This window comes from Eurypyga helias, unplaced genomic scaffold (genome assembly GCF_000690775.1).
Source record: "Eurypyga helias isolate BGI_N326 unplaced genomic scaffold, ASM69077v1 scaffold13620, whole genome shotgun sequence".
Taxonomy (NCBI): Eukaryota; Metazoa; Chordata; class Aves; order Eurypygiformes; family Eurypygidae; genus Eurypyga; species Eurypyga helias.
Window position 1 is genome coordinate 2273 of NW_010227830.1, and position 20604 is coordinate 22876.

General features: G+C 41.2%; 1 protein-coding gene across 1 annotated transcript in view; it reads right to left on the minus strand.

Annotated features, from left to right (window-relative positions):
* Nucleotides 1-5834: 5834 nt before the first annotated feature.
* Nucleotides 5835-20604, minus strand: part of LOC104514108 (dedicator of cytokinesis protein 1-like) — a gene marked incomplete at its 5' end in the record, with an annotated part of 24808 nt that continues 10038 nt past the window's right edge. Inside the window, 12 exons of the mRNA XM_010157668.1 lie at nucleotides 5835-6101; nucleotides 6573-6676; nucleotides 8246-8318; nucleotides 9489-9587; nucleotides 9887-10011; nucleotides 11424-11549; nucleotides 13786-13865; nucleotides 16327-16399; nucleotides 16719-16854; nucleotides 17291-17372; nucleotides 17886-18043; nucleotides 18466-18601. Of these exons, the coding sequence (XP_010155970.1) occupies nucleotides 5835-6101; nucleotides 6573-6676; nucleotides 8246-8318; nucleotides 9489-9587; nucleotides 9887-10011; nucleotides 11424-11549; nucleotides 13786-13865; nucleotides 16327-16399; nucleotides 16719-16854; nucleotides 17291-17372; nucleotides 17886-18043; nucleotides 18466-18601 (1459 nt within the window). The remainder of the gene's footprint in view (nucleotides 6102-6572; nucleotides 6677-8245; nucleotides 8319-9488; nucleotides 9588-9886; nucleotides 10012-11423; nucleotides 11550-13785; nucleotides 13866-16326; nucleotides 16400-16718; nucleotides 16855-17290; nucleotides 17373-17885; nucleotides 18044-18465; nucleotides 18602-20604) is intronic.

Below are 20604 nucleotides of genomic sequence, written 5' to 3' on the forward strand. Positions count from 1 at the left end.
GTCAAAAAACCAGCCTGCCTTTGAAATGTCAGCAATCTAGGCCAAGAAAGTCTGATCCCTCAGTTTTGATTTGTTGTACACAACAGTTGTGTGTTTAGAAAAAGATGCCAAAGTGAAATTAGTCAGCCACCAACACAGTCATGTCTACAGGGCCATGACTCTCCCAGCATTAATATTCCCAGCTTCTTCTCTCTCACTGAATAAACTGCAAAGAAAATAAGGCACAAGGCAAACAGTTACAAACTAAGCTAATTCACTGGAAAGCTGTCTGCTTAATAACTCATCATGCCCAAAGTTTCTTGGTTGCTTCCGAGCGATGGAGAGCTAGGGTACAGATCAGATCACCAGTCAGCTGCAAATAGTCTTGTCCCCAAATTCTACATCCCACTAGTAAGATGTGTCACTTCAGCTTTCACTGATAAGTAAAAGGAATACAAAAGGCAAACTCACTCTTTTATTAAAAAGCCACAACACCATTTCTCAGTTTTTTTTATGAAAAATTTCTCACGAGGCAACTCCCAGTTGGGGTTCCTCTGTAAATAAGCATGTTGGTAAACAGGAACCATCACAGTGGAGCCCAGTAAGCAAAACCCACACCCTAGCAACTGCTGAGAGGCAACCCAAACTGCCCACAGACCCAAAACACCAAGCTTGTCCTGCCTTAGCCAAGCTAGCATCCAGGAAAAATTCCTCCCTTCCCCGCTAAAAGTCAGTTTTCAGCACAAAACTAACCATCTGTTAGTCATCCTCAGTAGAAGTCCCTAACTACAGACAAAGAGGAGATGCTAAAGACCATCTACCTTCAGTTTAAGGACTGGATTACTAATGCACATTACCCAGTATGGTTAATCTGATGTGTTTTCTGCCCAGCCTAACTCAAACAGTAAGGACAGATGGCTTCTTCCAATCAATACCCCCACACTTCTTTTATTCAGGCTTTCAAAGAAAGCAACAAAATGTGTTCCGAGGCACACATCTGCAGAACATAGTCTGGAAATTACACACACAGACCCAGAGCAGCTGCTACACTTTGCCCAAAATCTTCCATTCTAAGTAATAAATAAAATTGCTTCTAGTGGAATGGACTGCAGTTGTCCTTGGGACATATTCCCTGCAGAGCAAGCACTCGAACCACTCCTTCTTACCACCTCTTTGGGAGTAGAAGTAAAGAGTGGTTTATTACATTAATGCTTTGAATAATCCAAGCTCTCAGTTTTTTAATATTTTGTTTATTTTTAACATATGCTACAAGAAGTCTATAGGCTGAAACCAAAGTCTTCAACTCAGCGTTAACAGAAGAATTGCTTGTGGAAGAAAAGTTGAAATGCCTCCATGAGTTGTCCAAGTGTTTCATGAATCAGCTTTCCACCACTGAATTTATTTCAGTCTGACTTCAAAAAGGCACCAGCTTGACAAAAGAAATGATCTGCACAAAACCCAGCCCCCGGACTCTCTCTGAATGGCATCGTGTACCAGCCCAAGAAAACAAACCCACATGTACTTGAAGTGATGACACAGCAAACACCACATGAATATACATATGTGAACAGAAAATGTCAACGCAGTCCACCTACCTGCAAAGTTACACTGTACAGTCAAAATGTGCATTCGCTCTCTGCCTGCAAACATTAACCCCAACAAAGCACCAGGCAGTCAGTTAATGCTACTCTTTTAACAGCTCTGGGTACAAAATAATAGAGGAGGTAGAACAGGATAAAAATGTAAACCAGCATTTTAGCCTACAGTAAATAGTAATTACTGTAGTCAGCCTAGGTCAGGTGCAATTTATATGATCAGAAAATATCAGAGGAAGACAACAGAACAAGGATTTTCAACTGTAAAGGGCTAGAACAAACATCTAGCCTGCCTAGTAGCCACCAGCAGCTTTATTTGGGTGAAGGTAAATTCTGATTATATTGACAACATACAAAGATATTTTAACAGCTTAATTAGCAATTGGAAGCAAATGGCCCAACTTCCCTGTTATATACATTTCCTGACCTCTATCTATGGAAGAGATACCCAAACTTTTCTGAAAGCCTAGTCACTGAAGTTAAATAGTATTTCCACTCTAATTAAATTCCATGTGTTCTTAGAAATTATCTTCCCTCTTGCCTTTAAGCATTTCATTTTCCACTCTTTATGACTTGTTTTATTATAATTCTATATTCACATCATCTTTTTTATGCCACTGTAGCACCTGAATTTGTAATTTCTTGAGTACTGGGTTTTTTTCATTTATTATCAGTTGTGCTGAATGACAAAGTGAAATTCCTCTCAAGTATTTTCTGAAAGCCTAGTCTCCTTGGTTCCTTGAAGGCCTGACTCCACATCAGTAACAGTCACTCTTATCCATAGGTTTGAGTCCTTCAGGCAGAAAAGAAAACATGGAAATGCTTTCAGTAAGCCGTACAGACAGCCTGGATGGTTCACCGAAGTAAATACACAGGTAGAACACTAAGAAGCTCTCCGGCTACTGGTAATAAGGACAATTTCACAGCAAAGCCATGAATGCAATTCCAGTCCTATTCCCATCACCCTGGTAAGAAAAGGAGATCCATCCTGGTAGTCCTCTAAGAGGCACTGGTAAGATTGCTGGCAAGACCACAGGCAGGCTTCACATAGAGGAGGATATCCCTTTTGATGACGTTATGCCCCTCCTTTTGTATTCCCTGGTATCTCCAACTTCTAGTTGAGGGAAAAATAAGATTCAAATACCAGAACTGCCTTGCCTATGCAGAAGAAACAAGACCTCAGTTTGTCACAGCTCAACAGGCCTCTTGGAAAAAGGAAAAGATCCACACATAACCCTGACATCGACATGACATCAGGCACTGACTCAAAACAGACCTTGCTATCCATTTACCCTAAGAACAGGAGGCACAACATTTCCCACCCCAGAGAGGTCTACTGAGATGTTAGCAACTGCAAGCAGACATCCCATAACATACTGCACCAAATTTCTCACTTCTGACCTTAAAAAAAAAATCCCAAACAAATCCAAAGAAAACCAATAAAAAGCAACAACCACTCCCGCACAAATTTGGTAGGAATTCTGGAGTTTAGATATAGAAGCTCCCTTTCATTACATAAAAAGGCACTTGGTGTTTATGTCAGTGTTTCTTTGGCCCGTAAGCACACCTGCTACAGAAAGTCTTGAGCCAAATAAAAAGAGAGACATGTACTGCCCAAGTCTCCGAGATACAGGGAGAATATCCTTCTCTGCCTCAGATGGCAGAGATGAACCCTGCCCAGTCACCATGAGCAACAGCTCCTGACGCCTCCCAGAGCTGATGTTCTCCCTCATTCTTAAGGAGGTTGGGTTGCTTTTTTTCTTTTTGTTGGTTTTTAAACAGTCCCTCCTCTTCAACTTACATTGCTACTCCTCCTCAAAAGCAAATGCAAAACCTAAGAAAAAGCCAGGAGATGTGTTGCTACCAATATATTTTGCCACAAATCATTATCAACTGTTCAAACGTTCACCTAGTAGATACTTCATGCTACCACCTTCTCCCAAAGAAAAAAGCTGAAGTCTTACCAGTGGCCTAGTTTGCTATTTTGGAGACCTTTCAGATGCTAAGGACATCAATTACTAACAGAAAAGCCACATTTACAGCTTCCAGTTCATCGAGAACTGAAATTAAGTGAACATTCAAAGAGCTTATATACAAAAAGTTAGCAACATCAACTACAAGGTAGAAAGAGCCATATGATTTATTAACATACTTTCAGAATTGCTAAAAATAAGCCTTTCAGCCAATTCTAAAATGCTTATGGAAGATGAAGAAAGAACTGTTATAGATGACCAAAAATAAAAAAAAAATTTCTTTTGACTCAATATTTTGGCAAATGAGGATAGTCATGGATTTTTACTCACTTAAAGAAAGTTAAAGGAAAAATATTAATCAACAATTTTACAGAAGTTAAAAATCAGCTTCAGAAACTAATCTGAACAGCGCTGCCAATTTTTAGAAGTAAAATGATACTTGAGGGAGAAATTTAATGATGATTTTTTTTTCTTCTTTTCTAAATTGCTTAGGACGTGGTGATCTGGTTTAATAATGTCAAAATACTTTGAAGAAATAGAAGAGGCTTTGGCAACTTTTGAACTTTGGATCTTTAGTTAACATTACTATGAATTACGTTGTCTGTGAAACTTTTTCTCCATGGAAATTATATGTAAATTAAGCATGAAACAATGCTCTGTCTTGATTTTAGTAATAGTTCTGTGAAAGTGATGTCAATATATTATTGATCACTATGAAATACATCTAACTCCTGATAAGCACTAGGAAAGACAGGAAAAAAAAAAAACCCAAATCATAATCACAGACAAAAAGGCAGCTGAATTCCACACACTGGTTTCTGTGTTCTACAAAACCCCAACACCACCCTGTTCCTGTTGAGCCATGAACCATAGCCATCTTTGCTATGAAACTCGAAATTCATTTCCCATTTTTTTGCTAAACACCCTCTTAGGCTATAAGCCTGCCAGACTGCAGTGAATCCGATGTGCTCTGCATACGAAACACCGAGGATGTGCTGTAACAGAGATGCCGCTGAAAAACACCGCAATAAAACTGTGACAGGACTGTCAAGTCACACCAGAGTAGTAACTTTCCCCCTGGATGGTGGAGAACTCATCAGCGTGACAATCCAATCATTATTCCCTCTCACCCCCCCGCGTCCCAAGCTCTTCTCATCCACAACCTCGACTCCCAGCAGACCTATTGGAACGAAGCCGTCCCTTCTCGTGAGTCAGGGAGGAATGATCCCTCTCCCTGGCATGACTCACTCACATCGCAATGACCCACCCACACTCCCGACTCTGCTCCCGATGCAGCGAAGAGAACAAGGGATCATTCCATGGCAACAAAGCACAAAAATTACAGAGAGGGCAGAGTCTGGAAATGTGCAATATTTGCTTTGGTGGCTGCCATCAGCTCTACTTTCTACAGCCTTTGGATGCAGTCAACCAGCTGACAATTGCACATGAATCATGTATATAAGGCAAGTTTTAAAAGGAATAAAATATGCCAACTCCATTCCTGGTACTCTGTGTTCATGGGAACATGTGTGAACATAGAATCAGAGAATGGTTTGGGGCATGTGTGAACATAGAATCAGAGAACGGTTTGTGTGGGAAGGGACCTTAAAGCCCCCCCAGTCCCCCCCCCCTGCCATGGGCAGGGACACCTTCCACTAGAGCAGGTTGCTCCAAGCCTCATCCAGCCTGGCCTTGGACACTCCCAGGGATGGGGCATCCACAGCTTCTCTGGGCAACCTGTCCCAGTGCTCCCCATCCTCTCCGGGAAGAATTTCTTCCTGCTGTCCAATCTCTATCTCCCCTCTTCCAATTCAAACCAGTTACCCTTCTCTTGTCACTAGTGAGTAACATGACAGTGCCCTTCACACAACCCATTCTCAGGCTCACATCCCTTCTGCCCAACACAGGAAAACATCAGAGCTTTCTTCAGGCATAACATCTGAATACTGCACCTGTTTATTTAGGAGCAGAGCAATATCATCACCTACTCTTGAAAGCAAACTCATCCTCTTCCTTAGTGCTATTATTCATAGCCACAGAGAAGCCAAATGCCACAGAGCCAGTTTTCACTATCCTTCAGCATAAAAGTCTCAACTTTCCAGCAAACAATATTCTCATTTTCGTTTAATTTGGACTCTTCTGTTTTCTCAGAGACATGCACTGCTCTGAAGCAAAACAAAGCCCACAGGCAGAGAAAAGCTGGATAGCACACATACACACAGTAGATGCTTTTGCTGCATCCAGGTAGTTTCATCCAAGACTGCATGGCAAACAACCCACTAACCACTCAGAGGAATGGAGAAGGCAGGAAGGTCAGTGCATACGATCCCACTCCAACTGCAAGGAGCTCCAGCAGTTCCGTGAACTTACCATTCTGGGTAAGTTTTGTTGAACAAACCAGAGTAGAAATCTGGAAAGAGTCTTTGCTGATGGTGCAGCTCCCAAGGTTCTGCATGCTCTTCCCTGTTGCAGAGTGTCCCTTTTCCTCCAATTCTATTTTAGTGGATGGCAGACTTAAATACGTAGAGGCATCCTCCAGCTTCTTTGCTTCTGCCTACAGTAGTGTTTTAAACACAGTATGAAACAATGTTAAAATATTTGGTAAAAAGCCTTGGTGATAATAAAATGTTAATATTTTACACTGTATTATTCCTAGCTTTGCTCCAGAAATGGAGTTATCCAATGGGTTTTTGGCAACAGTAATTTAGCACTAAGCTGTCTATAGAGTAGAGACAAGATATGGTATTTATAAGGCTGGAGAAGTAATCTCTCCCAGTCATGAAAACATACATAAGACTCAGTAAGAAGCACCTTCAAAATTAAAACATGCCCAGTAAAATATACTCCAGGTTTAACAACTGATCTGCCAAATTTGCATATTGCATAGTACTTGCTATTTAGTTACTTGATCTAACAGAATAGTCTGTGACATGTTTTTCTGTGCAATTCTGTACCAAAAATTCACTGAAAAGTCAGCCGTGCTCACAGCTACCATGGAAAGCCTGAAGTATCTCAAAATTTCTACCTTGTAAACTATAAGGTCATGTTCTCCATCTCTCAAAGTTGTTCCATCGTATCTCATGAGCTTCACAAATGCCAGGGCAAATATTTTCTCAGATTTATCTTTGGCTGTTAGAAAGCAAACAAACAAGCACAATTAAGTAGTTGATACTAGTGCAGACAGCTCTCTCAAGAACATGGATAACCTAGAAATGAATGACCATAGTGAAGACTTCCCACTGGAGAAAAGCTACAAGGAATAGGGAGAGCGTCCTAAACTCAAGACAGAACCAGAAGTACGAGAAATGAATGCTTAAGAATCTGGCCACGGCAACAGTAACAAGTTGCTTAATATTTCTACACTCTGTGTGCTCATTTAGAAAGCTGAATTAAGGCAATTTTTTTCAAAACACAACAGAAATTTGATGCATTTATAACATTCAGGTTTCTGGAGTTATAAGGATGGCAGTCCTTGGTACCTAGATTAATGAGTTAAGACCAGCCCTGAGGATCTCATCAGGTCTCTGTCATTTCTAGAGGGAATATTAGAACCAAAAATGAAATTGGATCTGTAATTACAAATGAAGTTCCTAAGTTTCTGAAAGCTGACCCACTCACCAACTAATATGAACTGGAATTCAGTTTGGTCTCATTGTTCAAAGCCCATTATCAAAAGTTAAATAAAATCAAAGCAACAGGGCAAGCAGAAACCACAATGTAAGTAAAACCAGAAGGGGAGGGCAATCAGCTTGACACAGCCCAGGCAGCCTGTGAGAGAGCCCTGCAGCACAGCCTCTAGGAAGTATTTAAACCATGGCCAACTTAAAAATTTGAGTCATAAACATATTTCTGACTCCAGGAATTTGTAGTGCACAATCACAATTTTTACACTAACAACACTAATTTTCTGCACATGGTTTTTATTGGCAAGTATCATTCTCTGAAGTAAGCAAATCTTTTATTAATGAACTATTTGCAAAGTACACAGCTCCAGTCAAATAACCACATTACACAGAAGTACACATGAAGATTATTGCACATCTCAAAACAGTGGACGCTGCTGGATTAATGACTTTTTTCTACGCATTTATTCTACAGCAAAGAAGTTTGCTGCAGATTTTGAAAGGCTTTCCTGTCAGGCAAGCCCCTGGAATCACTGTATGGAATGAACATTATCCCAACCAAGGCAAATCCCCCAACTTTACTACAAAACTTGACAAATGGAAGGAGTCTCGCTGTCTCGATCTGATTCTCAAGAGCTCAAAGCAGCTCATCCTCCAGCAGCATTACAGGAGAGCGGAGGAAAACCACAAGCTCTCAAATATCTTTTAGACCAAAATTATTTCAAAACAACCACAAGTCAGCCTGAGAACCAGAAGCGGAAACCAAGTTTCTTAATAGCTAAGTCGTCCATTATCAATCCTGAGCCCGCTGTAAATTCTTTTCCATTCCCATTTCACCCACCAGAGAACTACCTGGGCAGGAAAGGGAAAACTTGATGTCAGTAGGCAAGAGTGAGGAAGATGTAATGGGAAAGAGAAGCTGAGACACTAACATAAAATAAGCAGGCAAAAGACTTCTCTCCACATTAAAAGCAATTACAATAGGCAATTACAGATTAAGAACATTATGCCTGTTTCAGCAGATTTTGGCACCAGCCACTGACAAGAACCATAATGAAAAGGCTGAATTACTCACAGTCCTGTGATGATCTATGACGGAACGTGAACCTTAAATGACTGCGGTTCACATCTTCAATGGGGATTGCGACCTTCACATATTGGGAAAGAGGATGGAGAAAGAAAACAGTCAGTACGGGACCTTCAAACATCATCAGCCTCTACCGAATCTCATCTAGACATCTTTCAACAATATGCTTGGCTCTTTCAAAAGGATTAAGTACCAGCTTCATTTTGCCATCGAAGACCTTGAAAGGTCACAGACTCCCCGGAAAAATCCCCAAGTCCTGCACCAAGAAAGGAGGAATGAAGCAAGCCTTTTAAGTTACCCGACAAGGCCTGCAACTTCAGATGCTGGGCTGTAACCTCAAAGCCTGACCTCTATCACTCCCTCCAGCTCAGGAATGAGCCCCTCTCGAGTGCGACTGGTAGAGGTGAGCTGATCAACAGCAGCAAAGCAAAAATTCTTAACGCATTCGCTACCTACGCGACACTTGTACCACCTGTACTATCAGTGTACCTCTGACCCACGTGTAACCAGTGCGCAGAGATGGAACCAACACTTGTCTCTCCAAGTATTTTTACTAGAGCCATCGTATTTTCTTAGTCACCCCCACACAGAGGCTCTGTCATGTATGCTGCTCCCCAATCCCATGTCTTGGTTTCTGCCGTTCTCTAACAGCCACTTTATGTGTATAGATGCAACAACAGCGCCTTTTCATTAAAACAGCTACTCCTCACACTGTTTTAAGTCCCTTCCCAGTACACATATAATGCTCCCACTGACTACAGCTAGACAGAATATATTTTATAAAGCTAACATAAGCCTCCTCTATAATATTAACATTTTAGCTTAAATGCCAAGTTTTATTACCCGAGCAAATTCAGCAAGCTTAAAGCACAATCAGCCACAACCCAAAACACTGATGGGGTCAACACTATGGCCATTATGGTTTAACCTTAATACCCTGCTTCTCTAGGTCAGCTCCATGGAAATGGTGTATACCGTTCCTACCCAGATGTTGGAGTGCCCCTCTAACAGTCATCTTGACCAAGAGGATGAAATAAAACACATTATGCAATAAAAGCCAAATCTATTTCCCAGCAGTCTCTGAAAAGCTTCCTAGCTGAACTAAGGAACTAACCTTTTGACCTGCTAAACAAATTACAGCGACTTTCCCTAGTTCTGTTGCTTTCCACTGAAACCTGTATGATTTGCATTTTAACCTACACCGAACAAGTTATTGCAACAGTTTATATACCTTTACGGTCTCAAACCAGCGAGGCTGCTTTACTTGATAATATATGACTGACTTGTACTCTGAGATGGCTTCATCACCAGCACCAGGAAAAATAACACTCTTGAAAACACAAACAAAAGAAAATGTTTATGTCTATCTTAAACATCACTTTTTCATTCAAACAAACAATGATTTATTGAAACAGGTCCAAAGACAGAAGGGCTCACACTGAGCTCCCCATGAAATTAGCATCAAAGTGCATTCACTGATGTGACAAGAGATATTTAGTTATGATAAAGGAGAAAGTTGTTATGTAAATAAAAATAGTGACTTAAGTTGACAAATACAGAGAAATGTTGAAAAGGCTTAAGGAGATATGTACCAAAGTCAAGAACCCAAGGTGTTAAATACTTCAATACCTCTAATCTTTTGCCATCTTCATCGTAAACAGACACTGTAACTTCTACATTCTTGGCCGTTGTTTTACTGCCTTTGTCAAAGTCGCCCTGAACCAATGTCACATAGATGTCATTACGAACGTCACCTGAAGGAAAAAGCCAAGCACGAAGTTCTGAGCAATTTTCGCAGTACACCTACTGATCGGCGAAACGGGTGATGCACAGAAACAACCACCAACACGATTTAGTAACAGCAACGACACACATACAAGGCAAAACACTCAGAAGCTACGATATCTCAAAAATTCAAAAGCAGTAGTACTGAAAACAGCTGTTCAGCTAAGCTTGTGCTAAGGCTTTCTGAAGTCTGAACTATCAACTTGTAATGCAGCAAGCTGAATCTAACAAAAATAAATCACACATTATTCTGGACTGAAAGAATATCACATCATCATTAACAGTATGTACCGTATCACTCAAAACCCACCTCCGTTTCTTTTTCTGTTTGGAGTTGTTTTATACAATGTCTTTCATTCTTAACATGAAAGAATCAATTTAAGTCATTATTTTATCCCATATACAGGTACTTCGCAATTTTAAAATATTTAAACAGCTTACAGAGGTCTGTAACTTGTTACATCAGAAAGTGGTTTGATGGTTTTGCTGCCTTGGGGGTTGCAGGGGAGGGTTGTATTTAGCTCAATGTCTTAAAACGGCCTTTAACTACACCCCAATTCAACTGACATTTTGCAAGTGAATTCTGGAGACAGGGGATGCCCAATAATTTCACGAGGCGGATGGTTTACATGCCAGCATAGGAACATCACAAGCAGAGGTGCCGAGGCACTTACACCACGCTGGGTATACAGTACAATATCTGGTAACGCACAGTCAGCAATCACAGGGAGAGCTGGAACAGGGATGGCTTTTGAAAATATCTAATGGATCCTCCAGAGCCCATCAATCTGAAAGGACAGTGCAGGGTTTTTTCTGTAGTCCATTGCTTACTGCGTTTTTCTATTTTGAGAAGTACCACTTTCTTGGCTTTTGATTTTTGTGTAAAAACCAGAATTGAACATCCATGACATCGATGTATTTAAAAAAGACAATATGGTTCTCTTTCAAATACATTATCCAAATCCAGTACAATCCCTAGGAGGGTTGCATATCTAATAAAGCCTGTTCTTCTGAAAAATCTTTCTGGTTTGGACTCAACACAGGAGGGAAGTTTTACATATGCCCTTGCTAGGGAGAGAATAGGAAGCATTTACTTTACATACGTTTTTCTTGACTGGAGAAAAATAACAATTTCCACTGTCACTGCAATATCACATCTTCTGGGAGGAGTTGTTAGTTTATGGATTTATGCAGCACGTGTGGCAGGTATTACCAGCGTATTTTACGTTTAAGTGAAACCAAATCCTTTGATGATCCATTATTTCTAATGTATACAATACCTTGATTCATCTTCCCTCCCCTCCACAATGCTTCCATATATACAGATATTTAGAGAATAGTAAAATAATACAAAGCAGCATTATTTCACACAATGGCTTACCAGGCATAATAATCTCAGGAAACCCCATTTTCCGAGCCACGGCTGTCGACCTATCCACTAAATGTGGAAACTCTTTCCTAATCTGATTAATATCTCCTGGAAGAAGTTTCAAAGTCACCCACAAACCTGTTGGGTAAAACCACAAGTATTAAACTGGTGTTTGTTTTCTAGTTACTGAAGATTTCTTTATACACATTCTAAAATGTAAGAACATACCTTAAGGTCATTGCTCTTTATTTACCAAAAATGCATTTTATAAAGTATTTTAAAACAATTGAAACACCCCACTGCTTCAAGCAGAAACATGCATACAGCACACAGGAGTATGTCTGATTACACCAGATTTTCTGGGAAGCTGTATAAAAATCCTCACCTGGAAACTGGCTAGCTACTAAATAACCTGAGACACCGGAGATCTGTGCAAGAGGCGGATTCAGGCCTTTGCACAGCGCAGTTTGCAGCAAGACCATCTAGAAAGCGTCTCGGTAGGGAGGAGTTAAGCAGATGCTCAAAAGCAGATGCATAGAGCTTCCCATACAGGGGCTTACTAAAGCCAAAAATTTTATTACTAGTCTGAAAATTTCAATAGAACAGGTCTCCATTCATAAGACAAACAGGTTAGCAGCACCCTACGACAAATTGGAAGAAGGAAACCTTTGGGTATCGCTGAGCCTACTCAGGTCTGGGCTGTGAAATGGAAGCAGGCCTACTGTGCCCTTGGCACGAAGGCAGAACAAGCCCAAAGATCCCCTCCTGGAGAACCAAACTTCTCTCCTAAGTCTTCCACAAAGGGTCTAGTGTAAATACGGTTATTAATCCATCAGCAGAACTGCCTCAAGCTTTCATCTCCCCTTTGAACTCTCAACTTCCTAATGAAACGTTTGTCTTACACAAGAAGTGACAATGTTGATTTGAATGGGAAAATTTTAAGTATTAAACCAATCTCAAGATGCCAATAAAGACGGCACCAACAGCAGATACGGATCCTGAATTGATTCATCACCACCACCCTCAGAAGTTGTTTTACTGCACTAAGCACAAAAAAAAAGAAAACACTACAGCCTCAGCTTTACACAGTTGACATTTTTTCTCCTCAGTAGCAGAAAAGCTGCTGCTTGCAACATCAGGGAACTGGGAAAAGGCAGGGGAGGGAGGGAGAGAGAAAGAGGGAAAAAAAAAAAGGTCTTACATACTTGGTAAAGTGACTGGCAATCAAATTTAAGCATGAAATAATTACAGCAGCAATTTGCAGAAAAAAAAACCTAAAATAAAAAATCTATGAAAAATACCCCGAAAATACTCATCTACCGAAAAATTGTGGGTTATCCTGTTACACACACAATTAACTACGCATTCGTTTTCTATATATATGGCAGTTTACTTTTCTATTAAAGTGTCTTATAAAAGGCTGTATGTTGCCAGAGATGGTTCCAACAGCTGCTGTTGCATTCAACAGCACCTGTACCTACAGTGACTGACAAAGCCACAGCTCTTAACCCTTTGCTGTTTGCCTGGGTGCTCTTTCTAGGGAAAGGACCTGAAACAAATCAAAGCAGCTGAAATATTCCCTCCCTTCAGGTACACAGCAGCCACAGGTGAAAATAGGGGGGAAAGGCAGATCTAAGTTTTCATCTTTAGCTAATGGACAATTTAAGTTTATTTAGATAGATTGCCATGCTCTGGCTCCATCCCAATCACCTCTGAGCTCAGCAGGTGTGGGGCTGGCAGGGGCAGTGCCCTGATCTGCTTGAGCTGTGAAGCGGAAAAATAGGATGAAGGAAGGAAAGGAAGAGAATATCCCTTCCTTCAACATGAGAAGGCCAAAGTCTGCAGATCAAGGGCACAAGAGCCAACTCCCTGAGCCACTGCTTGCAGTAGAGAAATAACAAAATCAGAGTGGTTTAGGTATGAAGGGACCTCGAAGCCCCCCAGTCCCACCCCCTGCCATGGCCAGGGACACCTTCCACTAGACCAGGTTGCTCCAAGCCTCATCCAGCCTGGCCTTGGACACTTCCAGGGATGGGGCATCCACAGCTTCTCTGGGAACCTGTCCCCGTGCCTCCCCATCCTCTCAGTATATGAATATAAAGGTGCCCAAGCAATGGACAAAGCAAAGAAGGGCCAGATACCCTGTAGAGTTTACACAGAGATGGGAGGGGAGGGAGCAGCAGAATGAGCCCTGAAGGATGGGGTAGGGGGAGAACAAACCATGCAAACACAATTTTCTGTTACCAAAAGGCAAGGTGAAGTAAGCGAAGGTAATATTATGCACCCTCAATTCCAAAATTAAAACCACCCCACACTGCAGACGAAGCGATGAGCAGTTTTAGGAACCCCGGTGTATATAAAGAACTGTACATACCCTGACCCTTGTGGTTAACTTCTTTAGCAGCAATCACTTTGTTTATAACAGTCTGAAGGAAATCATTCTCCCCTGCCACCCTGGGTGAAAAACGGGATGATATGTTCAGCTGCTTGTGTCGAATGGCGTCATCCAACGCTAGCCTGGAGGATGCACATGACGACCAACACCAGGAAACAAAGGGTCACAGAAAACCAGAAGTCACAGTAACAAGGGAACACACAAGATCATATCATAGTTGTGACAAAGAGTATTTATTAGTCAACGCAAGACAAAGGACAGGAAAGGTAACAAGAAAGACAGAGGGAGATCATTAATCAGGAGAACGCTGATCTACCCCAGAGAAGCACAGCACGCTTGCGTTATCACTTCTCCCTGCAGGGCCATGCACGCAGAGGCCCCCCGTAACACTCTGCGAGGGCAGGAGGGAGTCTCCCACCTGAGCATTCCCTGCTAAGCGGTGAGAACCTACACAGGCACCTTTCTCTAATATACATAGAGCAGACATGCCCTGCAGCACCTCCAGGGTCCCCTCTGCTACTCTCTAGGTTAAGCAGCAGCGTGTACGCAGGAAAAGCTACCTTAAATCTCATAGAAATGGCATAGGAGTAGAAAAGCAGATAATCCAAATGTTAAACTTGATGAATACATGAAGAGATGGAAACTATGAACAGCAGCATTAAGTGTCATTTAAGTAATCTTGCCAAGTGCTTTTGACAACCATTGTGTTGGTGGCTAGTGAATGAATACAAAGATATGAAAACAGAATTGCATGTGGTACAACAGAAGTAAAGTATGGAATGAGAAGAAATATGTGCCTCATATACACAGCCTATGTCTACGTTGGAAATAATGACACCAGTATTTATCCTGTGTTTTCATACTATTCATCTGGTTTGGAATATACTTTTTCAGAAGAAGGTTTTAATTTAGGGTGGGGAAAAAAAATCACATTGTACATTTTTGTTTCAAAAAGCTGATTTATATACAGAAAAAATAAATCAGTGTTAATGGAGCAGAAGACTAGATGTTCCATTAGCATCCACGTTGATACACAAGGATTCATTTTCAGTGCGTACTTCCACACTCACAAAGAAGTAAGCTTGCCATTGTTTACCACACAATAAACAGATCATGAGCACGCCCTTCCCTAAAAAGCCGTTTTTCTTGAAAAATGGAACTCTACTTCCAATTTTCACTCTAACACCCTCCACACCTCTCCAGCAACGCTGCTGCATCCCAACGAAACGTGTCAGACACGAGGCGTGCAGCCACCCGGCTCCCTGCAGCACCTGCGGACCTCACACTCCTCCCAACAGCCCTGCATCTTCCAACCACGAAACCTTCCTGATTTAAGCCTATTTCCCAAAGTAAAGTTAATTTGAGACTACAGCATTTCCAGCATTTTTTTAAATATTATTAAAAACCCTCTGAATATCCATTAGTGTATTAATCAAGAAATTTAGCTAACGTATCCATGTTTTGACTTTTGAATGGATGGCAGTAACATTTCATTACCAACCATTCCGATTTTATGCACATTTTGCTTATTCCTTCTGCCTCTCCCCACTTCATAGAATAAAAATCCCACCCCTATGAAATGCAGGTGGAAGAGAGCATTTGCCACACATTCTCTTTTCTTAATAAGCTTTTACTTCTAAAATCACTTTCTCTGCACAGATCTACAAATTCACAAAAAAAACAGGCTATTAAACCCCTGCTTCTTAATGTGATTTTGTGGCTTGAAGCCAAAACTGATCTTTGATACTACATTCAACTCAACATGGCTGTACTTTAAAGGACACCAACCCCGTATTTGCTATTAGCTAATTTAATTATTGTAAAATAGTATCTGTCAAACTCCACATCAGCAACCGTAGAGTCAGGGTGGAAAGGTTTGCTGCTTTAGATGGCTAAAATGAGACCACATCCACATAGCAGCCTGGTCTCCTTGCTTCTGTGAACCAGCTGTCACAGGTATGTGCAGCAGACACATCCTCTCCCTCACCAGCCAACCCAAATACCCAAGTCTTCCGGTACAAGTGTCCCGTGACAAAGTAGAATTATGAGAAGATATTGCTAGAGATCAAGCCATCTTTCAAATCCTCAGCTTTGTTTGTGTTCCAATTACTTTGGCCCCTACTATGAAATTAAATCTGCTACCAAATAAGAGAAAATAATTTCACATCTGCAGCAGATGCTGGTGGTGCTCATCTTCACCAATCTTGGGCAGAGCTAAACCAGCAATGTAATTATTTTAAGTACATCTTAAAATTCACATCTTCAACATTATCACCTAAGACTGCAAACTGGGAACACATGCTTTCAACTCCAAATTTAAAAATCAAAGTTTCTAGAGTTATAACTAACAGGAAATAATCAAGAAGAAATATTAGTGGGTACTACTGAAGCTAAAATACCACACTAAAATTAACTTATCTACACAACACTTATACCAATCAAAAGTTCATTTGTTTTTAACGAAAGTTAAAATCTTAATTCTCTCACATCTGCATGTTCTTGAAACTTTTCCCTACTTACGGCTGAAATGGTATGAAGTGCTGTTTGTCCTCATCGTCAACCTTTCCGTTGATTATGTCGGTAACATCCATTACTGAAAACAAAGAGTAGTGAGTTTAGTTATGGACATGGGAAGAGGGGTGCCAAGGGAATACCCTGGGAAGGCTGGAATAAGGATGGAGTTACCAACTGCACAGTTTCAGAATCTTCCTATAGAACACCACCATGTTGCAAATAACCTTTGGCATCTCCAGCCAACACAAGTCCTGGAAGCTACAGTAAATTCTACAATACAGCAATCAGTCTGATTAAATCTGGAACCATTTAAACTTTAAACAACCCCACAGTAGCTTCACCCCCAGCTTTCTATGCAGGAATAGAATGTGATACAGACATCTACAGCACACAGTTACCTGCTACTCCAAAAGGTCGCCGCAGCCCAGAGGTTAGCTTTCTCGTGTTGTTGTCCCTCAGCTCCATCCTGCCCACTCGCACAATCTGACAGACGAAACTGATTTTCTCTCTTTTCAGGTCTTTGCTACCCAGATCCTAGAAATAGTATTTTCTTCACATTACTTTATAACAATTGAATTTCAAGTTCCATTTTAGTAGGCAGATGGTTTGCTGCTCCGAATCTGCCTTCGCCCTGCTAGCCCTCTAGCACCAGGGCAAACTGTTCTCAGCATAAAGGAGCTTCTGTAACAGTACTTAAACATCTTATCTTGACTCCCGCGTAAAATAAGTGCTTAAGAGGCCAAATTGTTTCTAATAAATTAAAACTTGAAAGAGCAACTTAGTTTTAGCCAGGTGTCAAGATTATTTAGTAGTCACTGATGAGAAACATGTCACATGAGCCCTCCCCAGGATCATTCTCTACAGAGGGAACTCCACACTGTTCACATACGGATCATGACCTTCCTCAGTGATCCCCAAGCCACGTAACAAGCTTTAAAGCTGGCCAGCCCAACCGAGCGCACACACTTACAGTGAATACTGCTCGAAGGTTATGCAGTCTGTCTATATCCTTAGGGAGTCCACAGCTAGACCATCGCACCAAGTAGTTTTCACTGAAAGAACAATATTTTGAGGACTTTTTGTTTAAATGGCTTCCTTTAACATAAGCAGATAAAATCAACTTCAGAATTAACAGAAGGCTATTTTAAACCCAATCTATTTATCCTAAACAAACGAATATTTACCTAGGGGAGAGCTGCCTTTGTGTACATCACTTATAAATAAAGCAAAACTCAGCAACAGAGATTAAGAATTTCTTTAAGGCAGCCGTGGGTGCAGAAACAGAACTCGGAGTAGTGCCAAGGCTGCTGCTAAGTGAGGGCACGCAGCCTTGCAGGCACATTCACGTCTCATTTACACTCTGCACCTGGGGAACCACAGGCACAGCGCAACCCTGAAACGTACCAAGGTGAAGGGACTTGCCTAACGCTGTGCTGAACACAGCAAAGTGCTGCCACACTGTTGTTTCCCACATGACCCTGCCCCTAGGCCTTTCACAGAAATTTGACTTTCCTAAGCCCTCTCATCCCTCAAAACTACCGCACTACTATAGGAAGTGCACTCACCTGATAAATTTTGATTCCAGAGGATCATACAGAGACATCAGAACTTCAGCATCTTCTCCTATCTTACAGACTACGTTTTTTAAATTTACAAATAAAGCAAATGAAGGAGTGGCAGCAAACTTGGCTTGTCTGTTGATATCGATATTCTGTTTCTGAGACTGCAATTCAAGAACAAAAGAAACTTAAGCTTAACTTAAAAAATTTGCCTCCTGTATTTCAGCAAACAAATTTCACGATTGGCATACAGAAACCAGACACATAATGAGGACATTATTCTACTTGATTCTCAAAAACAAACCCTCATCACAACCTAATACAAACCCGCTACACAGGCATCTCTGATACTACCCTACAAAAGTAGTCAACTTGCGGGTATAGGTTTAACCATAAATTCTACTAAGCCCTTTAAGGAGTAAAAGGAACAATTAAACAAGACATACAAGTCCTTACAAAATGTTTAAGTCTGATTAATTCTTCCTAAATATATCGAATTCTTCATTACCAATGCTGAAAGTAAGTCTCCTAGTTAGTTTACAGTCTTAGGTTTCAAAGGGAAAAGGTACAGGGAAGTATATCATACTTTTTCCTCCTGTAGCCTCTCTTCAACTTGTTTAGAAGCTATTTCATGTGCTCTGAAAAGGCTGATTGTGCTGGTCTGCTCTGGGTCCAAAATGTTGCCATCTTCATCTCTAACGACCAGATCTAAATCTAGAATTCTAAACAAACACAAAAATACGCTTGAGAATTAACAGTTCTCAAAGAAATGCTTAACACACACCTGCCAAGTGTTTACCATTGAAGTCGTGCACATCTGACATATCATAGAAAAAACATTTGATCCATGATAAATCCATTGAACATGTCACCAACCCCAGAGATAACTATCCCTGGCTGAGAATCACTTTTTCCCACAGCACAGAAAGACCCGATGTCAATGAAACAGCAGAACAGCTGGAGAAGTAATTTCTTAAACAACTACATTTGCAAGAGACTTGCTCTCCTCCGATTCATCTGACAGTCTGAACAAACAGCAACTACAGTCACACCATATGCAAACTGGTCAGTTCATTTTGTCCCACTCCACGTTCTCCTCTAAAGCAGGCATATTCAGGTTTTAGCAAAAACCCACATGATATAAGAAGGCAGAAGTTGTTTCTCTTTATTTAAAGCAGAAGCCAGATTTCTGTCAGCAGGGTGTCAACGTCCATGATTACCTGCTGTGGAGAGGAAGGTTCCTGTCATAATCAAATCCAGCCTAAGGAAAGACCTTTCACATTTTCCCACGTTAGTACTGTGCTGGCAGCAGAACCAAGGATAAAAGAAATCAGGTATACGTTGATCCCCCATTTCCCTACTTATCTTGCCCAAGACTGACATCCTCACCTCCATTCCAACACATACGGTCCCCTATTTCTTTCCCCTAACTTGGTAGTCACCTCTCATGATGGAGCTGCCCTAACTTTGGTTTTGAAATATGTTTGATCAATGAGCTTAAATCAAACTTTCAGTGTCTGAGAAGCCAGAGGTTCATGGTTTATCCAAAATTAAGTCCCCTTTCTACATGCCCCACAGTCACTTGAAGAACAGGAGCTGTGGCAAAGATGTGTTTCAGGTACTTAGAGGATCACTCCTTACCCCTCCCTGACAATGGGGAAACGTAGAAACAAAGCCCTGAAAAGGATGAAAACAGAAACCCTTCCCATCAATTGCACTGCGTTAATTCAAAGGTGGAGGAACATCACCCCTGTTGCAGAATGCAGGCAGCAGCTTATTAACATTTTCCCTAATATTCAATCTAAACCTCCCCTGACACAACTTGAGGGCGTTTCCTCTTGTCCCATCACTTGTCACTTGGGAGAAGAGACTGACACCCCCCTCTCTGCACCCTCCTTTCAGGGAGTTGTAGGGAGCGATAATGTCTCCCCTGAGCCTCCTCTTCTCCAGGCTGAACCCCCCCAGCTCCCTCAGCTGCTCCTCACAGGACCCTTCCCTGTCCGGAGCTCTACTCGGTAACCAGACCAAGTCCCCATGAAACTCTTAAGCATCCCTGGACCACCAAGATCCCAGGCAAATTTTCTAATGAGAAAGTGGTTTCATCACTGAAACCAAACCAAAAAGCAGCCAAAGTCATCTTGCTCCCTCAACTACCAGTCCCTGGACAGCAGCCACAGTAGGAGATACACCCACTGGCCTCTATCAGAACTGCCAGCCTGGATGAACAAGAGCAGAGTCCTTCCATGGGAGACACTGCCTGGACCATGAAAAGGTAACTCGGACATTCAGAGAAAGATTAATCACCCAGCCTACTGCACACTAACAGGACAAGAATGTTCGTGCAGCCTGCCAAATACAGAAGCAAACACTCCTCTGATTTAAGGTCTTTGTTTTATCCTTTAACTTGCAAATGATGCTTGGAAAAAAACCAGAATTTTTTTCCTAGGTGTCCCAGTTACAGATTTTTGTCACTGAAGAAAAACGTGTTTTCACAACAAAACTACCTGACCCAATTTCAGGAAAACATTAAAAATACAAATTCCTGTGACCATTTTTTACTTCCTCAGTTGTTTTGACAACATGCAGTAAAACTGTTGTCTTTTATTTATAGAAAAAAATCTTATTTACAAATCAGTATTTCACAAAACAGGAAAAGTTAGGATATGATTAGATCAGAAAACATTTATAAAACATAATGAATTCATTCTGTCTAGATACCGAAATC